The sequence below is a fragment of the Perca fluviatilis genome, chromosome 6 (genome assembly GCF_010015445.1).
Source record: "Perca fluviatilis chromosome 6, GENO_Pfluv_1.0, whole genome shotgun sequence".
Taxonomy (NCBI): domain Eukaryota; kingdom Metazoa; phylum Chordata; class Actinopteri; order Perciformes; family Percidae; genus Perca; species Perca fluviatilis.
In genome coordinates, this window is record NC_053117.1 from 15,064,842 (window position 1) to 15,077,444 (window position 12,603).

The 12,603-nt window shown below is 41.0% G+C and overlaps 1 protein-coding gene across 1 annotated transcript; it reads right to left on the reverse strand.

Moving 5' to 3' along the window:
• Positions 1-5,425: 5,425 nt before the first annotated feature.
• Positions 5,426-11,554, reverse strand: ppiaa (peptidylprolyl isomerase Aa (cyclophilin A)). The gene is made up of 4 exons (XM_039803861.1): positions 11,397-11,554; positions 9,246-9,365; positions 6,125-6,297; positions 5,426-5,819 (listed from the first exon to the last, which is right to left on the reverse strand). Exons 1-4 carry the CDS (start codon positions 11,463-11,465, stop codon positions 5,687-5,689), a joined length of 495 nt encoding a protein of 164 aa, XP_039659795.1. The 5' UTR covers positions 11,466-11,554; the 3' UTR covers positions 5,426-5,686.
• Between the last annotated feature and the right edge of the window lie 1,049 nt (positions 11,555-12,603).

Consider the following 12,603-nt stretch of genomic DNA (forward strand, 5'->3'; position numbering starts at 1 on the left):
AGCACCTGAAGGAGGAAACAGACAGAGCAGAGAGGATCAGACATTTATTAACACAATAAACTAGAGCTGGTTTTACGATCCGCAGGTATTCTTTAATAACTGAATTCATTTTAAGGCTAAAAAACAGGAGAGCTGTTTGAATTCAGCAGTTATTGTCAGAATTACAGAAAACTTGTATTTTTATTCTCTCAAACTATTTAAAAGCAGCAGGGAGATCTTTTTTTTTTCTTTTATTGCAAGGAGGTTAGAAAAGACCCTGGAAGGATTTAAACACATTCTTCTAATAATCAGATCAATAATTAGACCAAAGAAAGCAGATCCAGCGATCGATAGTTGATAGAGGAGTGATTGATCAATCGATCGGAGGATGATGTGGATGTGGCGTAGCGTCCTGTGCGTGTCTCTGGTCTGTGGTCTGGCTCTGGACTCCAACACCATCAGATCCTCCAAAGAGACGACGCAGCAGAGCTCCGAGCTGCCGGTAAGAGGGAAATACTTTACTGTAGTATTTATACTTCTACTCCACCATCTGTCAGGGGAGATGATGTACTTTTTACTGCACTGCATCCATCTTACAACCAAAGTTATTTACTTTGTAGATTCACTAAATATGACTGTTATTAAAAATATTGTATTCCCAAATATATCAACTTTGTTTAGTTTCTGATCAGTACTAAGGTTTAATTACCACTTATTTAAACACCAATATACAAGTGAGCAGAGACAGGAAGTAAGTCCTATTGTGTCCTTTAGTTTAAAGGTTCTCTTAAACTTTCTATTTTTAATTTTTACTCCACTATGTTTATCTGACAGCTGGAGTTACAGCTTGTTGGAGATTCACAGTTTATCTTCAACAGGAGATACGACAGCCAACTCTCCTGTGTGTGATTGATGACAAGTGAATAATCAAAGTCAGCTGAGAACAGATTTTCTCTTAGGTCTTAGACTGGTCAGATGAAGACATTTAAAGCTGTCACCATTCATTAATCGAGAAAGTAATTTGCGGATTGACCAGTAAAATAAATAATTGTTAGTTTCAATATAAGGTAAATACAGAATTTGTCCAACCATAGTCCATAATATACAATATTAAACATATAGCCTACAGCCTACAATTTCCGCAGAAGTTTCTTGGAAAGAATTTGGTACTAATTATATATCAATTAATGAGACAAGTATAAGTTGTGTTTACTTTTTGAGCAGTTTTTTGATATCCAGAAGAATTTCATTTAAATAACTGCTGCATTTAAATCTGTGAGGTCAACCAAAGAGTGATTATTCTTTCTTGTATTGTTTCGTGTGAAGTATTTGTTAAAGTCGGAAGAGGTGAAGGTATCCAGTGTTTCACAAAAAGAGGAAAAATAAACATAATTCTGTGTAACACATTCTCCCTTTAATTATCTTGAGACAACTCAAGTTTGGGTTCATTGTTAATCTATTGTCAGAAACTTTATTCTCCATATACATATGTTGAATTGTTAGGTTCCTGTAGACATACTTCACATTATTAGATGTTCAACTGACTATTGACATTAAATCCCTATAATTAGCACCAAATCACCTTCTACAAACCTTTCTGTGAATTTACAGTTTCATATCAGTTTCTTTATTGGATATTATCAGATACTAAGATTCATATTCTCTGCCTGTCCAATAGTGACTTTAAAAATTGGCAATTTATGTTTGTATAATCTCTTATGGAATAACAATATTTTGCATGTGATTATACAGTGAACTAACTATACTTTACCGTGAGAGGTCTATTAGCTCATTGTGTTTTATGTATTTCTGTATAAATACATCAGATCAGATATCTGTAATTACTGTAATATTGTGCAAACATTGTGATTACAGCCATAGTACTTGCAGCATATTTAGTCAACTTTGATGCTATTTTTTAACATAAATGCTGGTATCATCAGCCTTTAATATCTGAGGTCCTAACTGTGACATCACTCTAACCTTGTCTATCAGGACCGTTCCTATGGTGACCAGTTGGACCGTCCAGTACGGCGCCGGACTGAGTCGACGTCCAACTCCAATCGAGGACAAACACCTCCATGTTCTACACCTGACTGCTCCGTACCTCCGGTCAGTGACACAAATATTTAAACCCAACACAATCATTGACATTAGCTACATTATTCACAGCACAGTACATCTAGTCAAGAACTGTAGGCTACTTAAAGGGATAGTTTTGAAAGTTTTGAAATGGGGTCGTATGAGGTAATTATCCATAGTCAGTGTATTACCTACAGTAGATGAGGGGGTCAGCACACCCCCAGTTTGGAGAAGCAGCCAGGAGTACCGACACGGAGGCTAAGCAATGTACTGCTGTGGACGGGGGCAAAACATATTCTGTCAATCTACTAACGATTAATCTACTGATTCTGGCAGCTGTACTTGTAAACTGTTGGGGAGTTTAATCAAGAAGTAGAATTTATTGTAATGCTCCATGTAATTATCTATCGATCTGTCAGAGGGGAAGCTGCAGTAACAGAGCTCAGAGGAGACCGTCCTTGCAGGTGGACAGACCGGTGGACAGTCAGCGAGACAGCGAGACGGACAGCCACATAAACACTGATGGTTTCAACAGGACGAAAGGTGAGTGATTGGAAGTCAACTACGATTCCCAGAGGGCACAGCTGTGGGAAACATCCAATGAGACTGTTTTAGAACCAGTGGTGGAATCGAACATTTACTAAGCTACAAATTTGAGGTTCTTGTACTTTGTACTCCACTACATTTGTCTTACAGCTTTACAAAAGCTGAAAACAGGGCTGTTTGTCTGACACCATGAAAAGTTGACTTTTTAGATATATACGTGGTTCTCTTAGGACAGCGATGCTACAAACATTAGATTTTATAGAAGATGACACATTGCTGTAGATTATACTACCTAACAGAAAAGGGAGTTGAAATTAGCTCAACCTTAAACATTTACAGCATTAAAAGGCATTATACACATTAACACAGCCGTCATACTAATCCAGAAGCATCAGATATAAACACTGACAGGGAACATTTTACTGCACAATCAATACTTACACTTTAAGTACTGTAACTACATTTTGCTGATACTTTTACTTGTTTTGAATGCAGGACTTTTAATTTTAGTGGAGTATTTTGGTGTGTAGTACTTTTACTGCATTATCTTTATTAGGACTTGTGTTAAATTGTGTATCTCTTCCAGCTCCAGAAATGTCGAGCTGTGTGCGGTCCGGTGACTGTGCGGCCGGTCTGTGCTGTGTCCGGTATCTGACCGGTAAACGATGTCAGAGGATCCCGGTGGAGGGCGAGGCCTGTCTGCTGAGAGGGTCCACTAAAGTGAGGAGGAAGCTGGGGCGCTGCGACTGTGACACAGGGCTGTCCTGCACCGCAATCAGCCGGGCGGAGTCAGGGAAAGCAAAAGGCCAGGGTGTGTGTCAGCCCCGCCGCAGACAGGGCCAGAGGAACACAAGGCACTCTGGGAAGAAGAGGAGGACGGCGGCAGAGAGGAGCTGCTGACAAGATTATTTATAAACTCTGTATCTTTTGTACACATTTAATTTAAACGTTAGTTCAATTTGTTGGTGAGACATGCACTTTTTTTTCTCCACAGAAGACAGCACAGCAGTAGTTCCCAAACTGAAGGGCAGTACAAAAAAAAGTTACAAATATTTAATCAATAAAAGTCACTATAGTAGCCTATATTAAAGGAGGTGAAGACAACTGTGCCGTAGAGAGTGTTCAAACTTGAGTAATACATTCACATTTACATGACATTAAAAGAAAAGTTTGACATTTTGAGAAATAGTGTTCTCTTACTGGCTGAGAAGAAGATAGCCTAGCTTAGCGTAAAGACTAGAAGCAGGGGGCGGAGGGGACAGCTAGCCTAATGCAAGGATGCCAAAAGTAGGGGGGTCCATGGGGGTCATTGTAGCCAATTTGTAGCCTACTTCCTGAGTCAAGGGAGCCAACGGGTTATGTTTCATGAAAGCAGTTAGGAAACAAACAGAGCTATTTCTGTTTGCTTGTTTTTTCCCAAAATAAAAATGTCACCTGAATGTTTTTCTTTCTTCACCATCTTCTTTATGAAAGAAGACCAGCTGCAGCACCTTATATATCTAAGTGAAATAACTGTTTGGACGCTTACGAGAAATTTATATCGGCACCTATGGGAAGTCTCCGGTCTATCTACGGACACACACGTACGCACGCGCGCGCGCAAACACTTAAGTTACGTTACTCAGTGAGCTTGAGAAGGTGGGTGGATTTTGTTCCATTATGATTTGGACAGAGCCAGGCTTAGCACACGAGACTGATATCAGTCAGTCAGGCTGCAGGGCTTCTGCCAGGACAGCAGTCTAAAGAAATATGCTAAATAGGTTATTTTGTTGTGTATACTACTTACATTATCCCAAATGTTTCCATCTGACTATGTTTGGCACATTGTATGGGTCATTTCTGATATAAAAAGGTAATACAATGTGTAATCAAGTGATGACTGATTAACAGTAGGCCTAATGTAAATGCTAAATGCCCTAATACCTGTTGATACAATGCAAAATATAGGCTCTTAACCTTGCAGTTTTGCACATATCATGTAAGACTCGATTTCTCCATTTCTTTGCACAAAACTCTCCAGAAAGTGCCATTTAACGGTTTATTTTTCAATTTTTTTTTCTCAGGGGTGCATACCCCCGGACCCCCCTAGGGAGAGCCCCCCCACATAACAAATTCCAATTTAACCCCTGCTTGCATGCATGTACAAATCACCAGCAGCAAATATTGTGCTAGTACTAGTATTGAACTACAAGCAGCAAGACAGTTGCAAGCCTTTAGAGTTCTGTAAAGCTTTTGATGGGACAGTTAGGTCCTAGAGATGTGGTGACAATTAGGGGGCCCAATTAGATTGTCATGGGGCCCAAAATTCCTGGCGGCGCCCCTGATCCGACGTCTTGATGGCAGATCGGCTATCAGCCCCTCTGCCGACGAGCCAAACCGCGTCGGAGAAATAGATATTTACAGAACAGCTGCTTTGTTCAGTGTTTTAATAGCTCAAGAGCTCCCTCTGCTGGAGACTTCAAAAACATCCAGTGACCAGGGGACATTTTTATACCTTACATTTTCATTATACTTCTACTGAAGGAACATTTTAAATGCACAACTTTTACTATAGTTAGTTTTCTTTGTATTAGTACTTTTACAGAAGTAAAGCTCTGAATGCTTAAATCCTAAAGTATCACCCAGTGATTCTTTAATAAATGTAAAAACTTTGAAACAAACACTGTTGCTTTAACACCAATTATACAGACTTTAATCATTTAAATGGAATTAAAGTTTAAGCGTTCCTACCATGTTGGCTCAAATGCTGACCACATTATCCTAGTCTTAAGACATCAACTTTTAGTTAAACAAAAAACACGTGTTCCAATTGCCAAAGCAACTTTCAGTTTTATTTTTTTTATTCATTTTTTTGACTTAACAAAAAAACCGTTGGGACTTTGTGGAAAAAAACGTTAATGCAAAAGAAACTTCAAAAAGGCAAAGTCACAAATGCAGCAACATGATTTCAACAGAATAAAAAAGGGGACGGCAAGGGGTCGGTTGAATCTCCATCAATAGGAATGTTGAATGGCAGGGGGGGGGGGGGGGTCTGGGGCCTACAGGGGTGTGGCAAGCAGAGAGGGTTACGTGCTGGAGCTCAGAGCTGCCCACAGTCTGCAATGACGATCTTCTTTGAGGTTTTGCCGCTGTGGCTGCCTTGTGCCTCCATTTTCTTTACCACACCCATCCCCTCAATCACTTTCCCGAACACCACGTGCTTTCCATCAAGCCTGCAAGCAGACAGATTAACAGGATATAACCAGCAGTGACAAGAAATGGAAGCTGCATATTTTGGTGAAAATATCCATAAACGTGCTGCACATCCAGGTGGATATGCTGCAGGAGGGGGCATTGCATTCACCTAAAATTAAAGTTTTATCTCTTGCCGGTGTAAGTATTAATTTCTCCTCCATTGCTGTTCAGCTCTTGTACGTATGTAGGATGTGATGGTTGGTCATTGTGGAATTTGTCTGCCCCTCCACTATCATTGGACAGCTGGGTAAAAAGTCAGCGACAGGGGTGTGTGTGCTCTTACCATGACGTTTTAGCTGTGCAGATAAAGAACTGGGAGCCGTTGGTGTTTGGGCCAGCATTAGCCATGGACAGGGTGCCCGCGTCAAGGTGCTTCAGGGTGAAGTTCTCATCAGCAAACTTGTTGCCGTAGATTGACTTGCCACCAGTTCCATTGTGGTTAGTGAAGTCACCGCCCTGCGTGTTGCACAAGCAAAATACTGGAGTTCAACAAACTGACCCAAACCTGACTGGTCTCAACAGGGGAAGTCAGAAAATTCTCAGTCTGGCTGCCAATCGTCTGCATCAATGCACGTCGTGTTGCATGTAGATACACAAGGATAAAATAAAGCAAAATCTTAAAATATGGTCATTTCAGTTTGGAAACAATAGTTTAGTGTGCATCATGAGCAAAAGACATCACTACTTGTATATTTATTTCAAACATTTTAAAAGATCTACATACATATAATGTAAAACTTAAATTCAAACACCGTAGACCTCTTACATATAGTCACACCATGATCACGCTTCCAGTTTGTAATTAGTCATAACATCTCTTGTTCCCTACATTTGTCTGACCTTATTGACAGAAGTTTCAAAATCTCTTTTCTCCAATTACACATTTGTTGCTTTGTGCCATCTTCTTCACCCTTGTTTGTTTACTTCCGGTAGCGCAGCCTCAAGATAAACACGCCCACTCGCTTGCTGTGAATTCTCTGGACCAGCCTTTATCAACTGGGGTGACCCTGCACCATAAGGTGCCGTTTCTTTGTCTGGGTGCAGTCAAAAAAAAAAAAAAAAAAAAGGATTAAAAATTCGGTATGCGAGAAGAGTGTGAGTGAGCGGGGTGGATTTCTCATAAGGTTGGAGCTACGCCTTATCTCCAGTGCTACCTACTCACTCACTTACTATTAAAACAGCTGTATATTAAGTATGAGACAGAAACCTGTATTGGTACCAGTGTTTCCACTGGTACCTGTTATTGCGGCTGCCGTGGTGAAAAACACATTAGAAGTTATTGAATGCAACCAACTTCAGTTTGTTGAGTAACAGCGTGTGAGACGGAGCCTGCTGGACCTGGGCGAGAGATGTGACCCATGGACACATTATTGTAGTTTATAATAATACAGCGCAGACAGGGACGATACAGACATTTAATACACAAGATGCGTGTCACGCCGCTGACCCAAAGTGCATTCAACCTTTGCTGGACCCATTCATAGTGAGTCCAAACCTGCCAACCTTGAAAAACTTTGAGTAGCAACTTACTGATTTATTGTATTTTAAGTTGTGGTTCATGAACACGGCGGCACGCACGCGGAATAAATGTGCCGTTAAATGTCAAATCTGTATACATTTTAAACCCTAGAAAATAATTATGTTCAAGTAGGCTACTTGAATTAAATAAAACATTTTATTAAAATTATCGGTCATATTTAATACAATTAATTGGATCATAATATAATCCAATAAAATAAATTACACTGCATACTGAGTACTTTAAGTATATTTTGATAATACTTTTGTACTATTACATAGTGAGAAAATTTTCACACACCTCTTTGGTCGGGCAGGTGCGTAGGATATGATCAAAGGTAACAGATCAAAAATTGTTGAGAAAATCCCACACTGACCATTACGCAAGCAATAATTTATTTAGAAAAATATAACGTTTCGGTCCCAGACCGTCATCACTATTACATACGTACTATTACATTAGGGAAGATGTTGAATGCAGGACTTGTAACTGACAAGTAACTTGTAACTCTACACTGTTTTTTTTTCTACTTTTACTTAAATACATACTCTGAGTAAGTCTTCCACCTCTGGAAATCACCACCAACAGTCGTGCATGAATACCTGCAGCAGTGTTTAACACTGAAAACACACAGCTCAGTTCAGCGTTTCCTTGCAGCTCTGCTACAGTAGCAGCTAACCGCTAACGTTACCTGCCGGTCACATAGTCTCTAAACAGTCCGCTCACAGTGAAGTCCTGCACGGATCAACAGATGTTAGAGTCAGATTAATGTGATCACAGAGCCAATCTTTGCACATGTTACCACTCTGTGTTTGGCTAGCTAATAAGCCGTTAGCCTGTTAGCTTGAGCTTTGTCTGAAGGTGCCGCGCAGCCAGCCAAAGTCCGACAGACACAGACACATTCCGCACATCCTCCGCTCAGTTTAACCACTAACCCCCCCCCCCCCATTCAGCCGAAAAATACAGAGATATGATTATTTGTAGTCCTGGACTAGTGGAAGATCTGATAAGAATCCGTGTGGAGGGGCCCAGTTTGGAGAATTTTGATGCTAGGGAGTGTGGCAATCTGGCTCAGCAAAGGCCAAATTACAGGTGTTTGACAGCAAGGGGGGGGACCCACTAAGACTTTGAGTACAGTATAATTGTGCTTTAAAAAAAAAAAAAAAAAAAGTGTACCAACTCCATCCATAAAATTTTGTGCTGTGCACCTAAATAAAAAAAAGTTAGGCACACCAGTGCAACCAAGGCAAAAAGTTAGTCTGGAGCCCTGAGGTGACTGGCACCTGCCCTCACTCCAAACTGCAAGGGGCAGTTATACAGCAGACTTTGATAGTTGAGCTCTGGGCCGGTGCTGTTCATTAGAAATACAATACAGTTTGTTTCTTTTTGGAGCAAATGGTGAGTGTTTTGAATGGAGCAGGGGGAACAAACTGCTCCAAGACCAACAAGCGGAAATTCTGACCACTCCACTCACATGCTCTGGTCAAAATGCTGTATTCAGGGTTCATACGTATTTTATCCAATACCTTTCCATGACTATGTATTCCTGAAAATGTCAGTCGACATTCTACAATAAGAATAAAAATCTGTGCATTTTTCAAATTCCATAACTTTTCCAGGTTTCTTCAAAAATGTATGAACCCAGAGTATTACAAAAATAAAAAAGTTTATTAAAGAAAAAAGGGACAAGTGAAAATACAACACAATCCTAAAGAAATTAAAATAGCCTAGTAGAGACAAAAGTGTTAATACCAATTCTAAGATATAAAAAGCCATTTAGAATATTCATTGACAGCCCTAACCCAACACCCACAGCCCTACTTTAAGCCAATGAAGATAAATATAAACCGGACAAAGTCTAAACTCCGTTTCATGGCTGCATCACCTGGCACATGAATTCTGGGATGATGCGATGGAAGCTGGAGCCCTTGTAGCCGAAGCCCTTCTCACCAGTGCAGAGGGCACGGAAGTTTTCAGCAGTTTTGGGCACCACGTCGTCACGGAGCTGCAGAAACAAAATGAACACTGCTAAGTAAGTTATGAACAGAAAGTCCAACTGCTGGTTTCCAAGACTGATAAAATAATTATTTTAGAGGGTAAAAATAGTAAATCAGTAACCAGTCAGTGAACTAAGATTAAGCTTGTTGCCATCCAGGCAACAAGCCAAAACCCAGAGCAGCAAATACTGTGCACTTTGTTCTGTGAAGCAGTTTATTGTACAACACCACATCTAGACCGAAGGAAATTCTGCACATCAGTAGCTTATAGTCCAACTGTAAGGAAGCCTCTTACATTGTTAACACATTATCCTGAAATGTAGGAAAATGACGAAAGTGCAAGAAATATCCTTGCAAATAATTATCTTGCGAGAGATTACTCTGCATTCAAAAGTCAACAAATACACTTCATGTAGCCTAGGTTCAACAATTCCAGCCCATTTAAACACAGATCAGGGTTATTTTGTGATTAGCGTGTGGCAATTGTGCCTTGTCATGGTGAAACAGGAATGCTGCATTGCACCACACAGATATCTGCATGCCCTGCACAGCAGTGACACTACCATGCAAGTATGTTCAGAGGGAGGGGGTGCTGCAGCAGACAGTCTGGTGTGTATTGAGAGCTGCAGTCAATCTCAGAACAGCTCTGTGCAGCCTAACACTTGTTCAGCAGTAACCGAAAACCAGACCTTTATAATTTAAGAGCTGTCTGCTTGAGACGCTGGGAGGATCAGATTACATTTAACAGCACACCAACTGGCCAAAATCTAAAAATTACTTTTGCCGTGTATCCTGGTTGCTTGCAGATTTGGAATCCTTTAAGCTAGAGGTCTTCGGGATAAGATTGGGCTATACATCGGTAACGCCCATAATGAGGCACAGCTGCAACGATGTGCACAAAATGGCTGGACTTGTTAGCTAGCACGCTAGCAGCTTTTAGCTTGACATAAAAACTAGCGGATATAAACGGCCTGCGTGATAATGGCGCCAATATAATCCATATTGTCTGCAATGCAACATTAGGTTTACTCATTGTGCAGCTGTTTCGGCTATCTCCCTACATCCGCATTTTTTTTTTTTTTTTTAAGTCATGCAGGTAGCCCCCACCACCCCGCCCTCCCCTCAGTGGAACTTTCCAGAACTGCCGCTCCGTCCACAACAGGAACCGGGCAGTTAGCTTCGGCGGCTAACGTGCTAAACGCCGCAGGTAAGGTTTTGTATTAGGTTTCTAACATTACTAGATTGTGGCCAAATCATTTACATAACCATTTCATTGAGACTGAAACATTTTTTTTAAAGTAGCCTGCGGATTGAAGACTTTTATAGCAGCAGAGGTTTCCCGGGCTTGAGAAGGCCGCGAAACGCTGCAACAAAGAAATGACTGAATGTTCCGTTAGCATTAGCTGAGCCCGTTTAGCGGGTGAAGGCAAACCCCTGCCCGGGAAGGATGCCCCTCTACGACTCAAACATGGGCCGCGGGCCTTTTGTGGACCTCAGCGTGACGAAAGCTGATGTTAACGGTTTAGCTCTAACGTTATCCGAGGGTGTTACTATTTAACTCTACTGTTTAACGTTATAGCCAAAACATGTCATAGTGCCGAGGTACATCACACGACCAGCTCTGTGACAAGTATTAATATTAACGTTACGTTACAGTTTAAACATGAATAGTTCTCTGCGGCTAGAACCTGTGTACAGCTAACGTTACACCTGTTTTAACAGTAAGGTTCCGTCGTTATGCGGTCCCGTTAGCGCTGACCACGAGCCACATAACGTTACACGTGCACATGGTCCATTCAAGACTTTTCGTGACAGTTCTGCTACTGTTAGCTCGTGTATGCTAATCGGTAACGTTAAGCATTTGAAAACCAGGATTTAACTTAATGCAGCCCAAATGACTAACGACCATAACATAAGGCACAACGTTAAAACCAAGCAGAGTATTTAGCTAGCTAGTTAACGAACCGCAGGCTAACATTAACAAGCCTGTCTGACAGTGATTAACGTTACCCGCCTATAATTTTAAAGAGCAGGTTTACCTCCATCACCACCCGGCCCATGGGTGTACCGTCAGCAGTGATATCGAAGAAGACTCTTGGTTTTGCCATTTTAACAGGCTGAACTGGAGAGAGTGGACTGTACGGAGGTTTCGGCGAGGGTGCACGGTGGGCCACAAGGAACCGAAAAAGATGGAGGTATGTGAATTAATTTTATATAACACGCCGGTGGGCGGTGTAAAATCACAGCGAGCCAATATGAAACGCATAAGTATTTGATTGGCAACCGTTTTAGCGAATCAGAAGCCAGAATAGCTGACCCTCCCCTTTAACTGGTCTCTAATTGGACATACACATTTCACGGTGTGTTTGATTTGTAAGGCAGAGTGGAGCTGTTGCTGCGGAGGTTGGATGATTTCTATGAAGCGGCTTGCCCATATATATTATGTCTATGGGCTTGCCATACACCGCTCCGTTTCGGTGTCACGGTCGTAACAACTTGAACACACGGGTACCAGAGCAGCGCGCGCCACGGATTATTGACAACTTGGGCGTCCAATAGGTGCAGCGCACGCGGAGGAGTAACGTCAACCCCACGTCAGCCAGTATATAAGAAGTCAGCGCGCGTTCTCGGCGCTGTTAGGGGGGGAAATGTGGGTGCTCGATCACGAGGTCAGGGCGCGGTCCGTCCGGTTCTCCGCATAAAAAAACAATGTAAAAAATAAACAACAGGAAAGTTTATGTCCGAAGTTTAGTTTTGTCTTAAAATCACATTAAAGTCACGTATCCGCCTTTGGCCGGCATAGTTTACCAGAGGAGGAAAACTGAAAAATAAAATCTGAAGGATGATCTTTTCAAGGGGAAAAACCTGAACTCGTGACTTATTTTCTAGAAGTACAAGTACTCATGTTATACTTTAGGAAAAGTAGCGATACTGCTCTGTAAAAGTACTTTGTCCTACATTCAAGATTTTACGTAAGTATAAAGTACAAAAGTATTAACAGCTAAATGTAGGCTACTTAAAGTATCAAAAGTATAAGTACATTGTTGGGCAGAATGCTCTTTCAGTTAAATTATTGTATAGATCATATTGGCTATCATATACAGTAATTGGAATATTATTATTGATGAGTTAAAGGGGACATATGCTAATTTTCAGGTTCATAACCTACTTTTTGTATTTAGTTTCTACATGTTTACATGCTTTAATGTTCAAAAACACATTTTCTTTTACTGTCTGACTGATAGC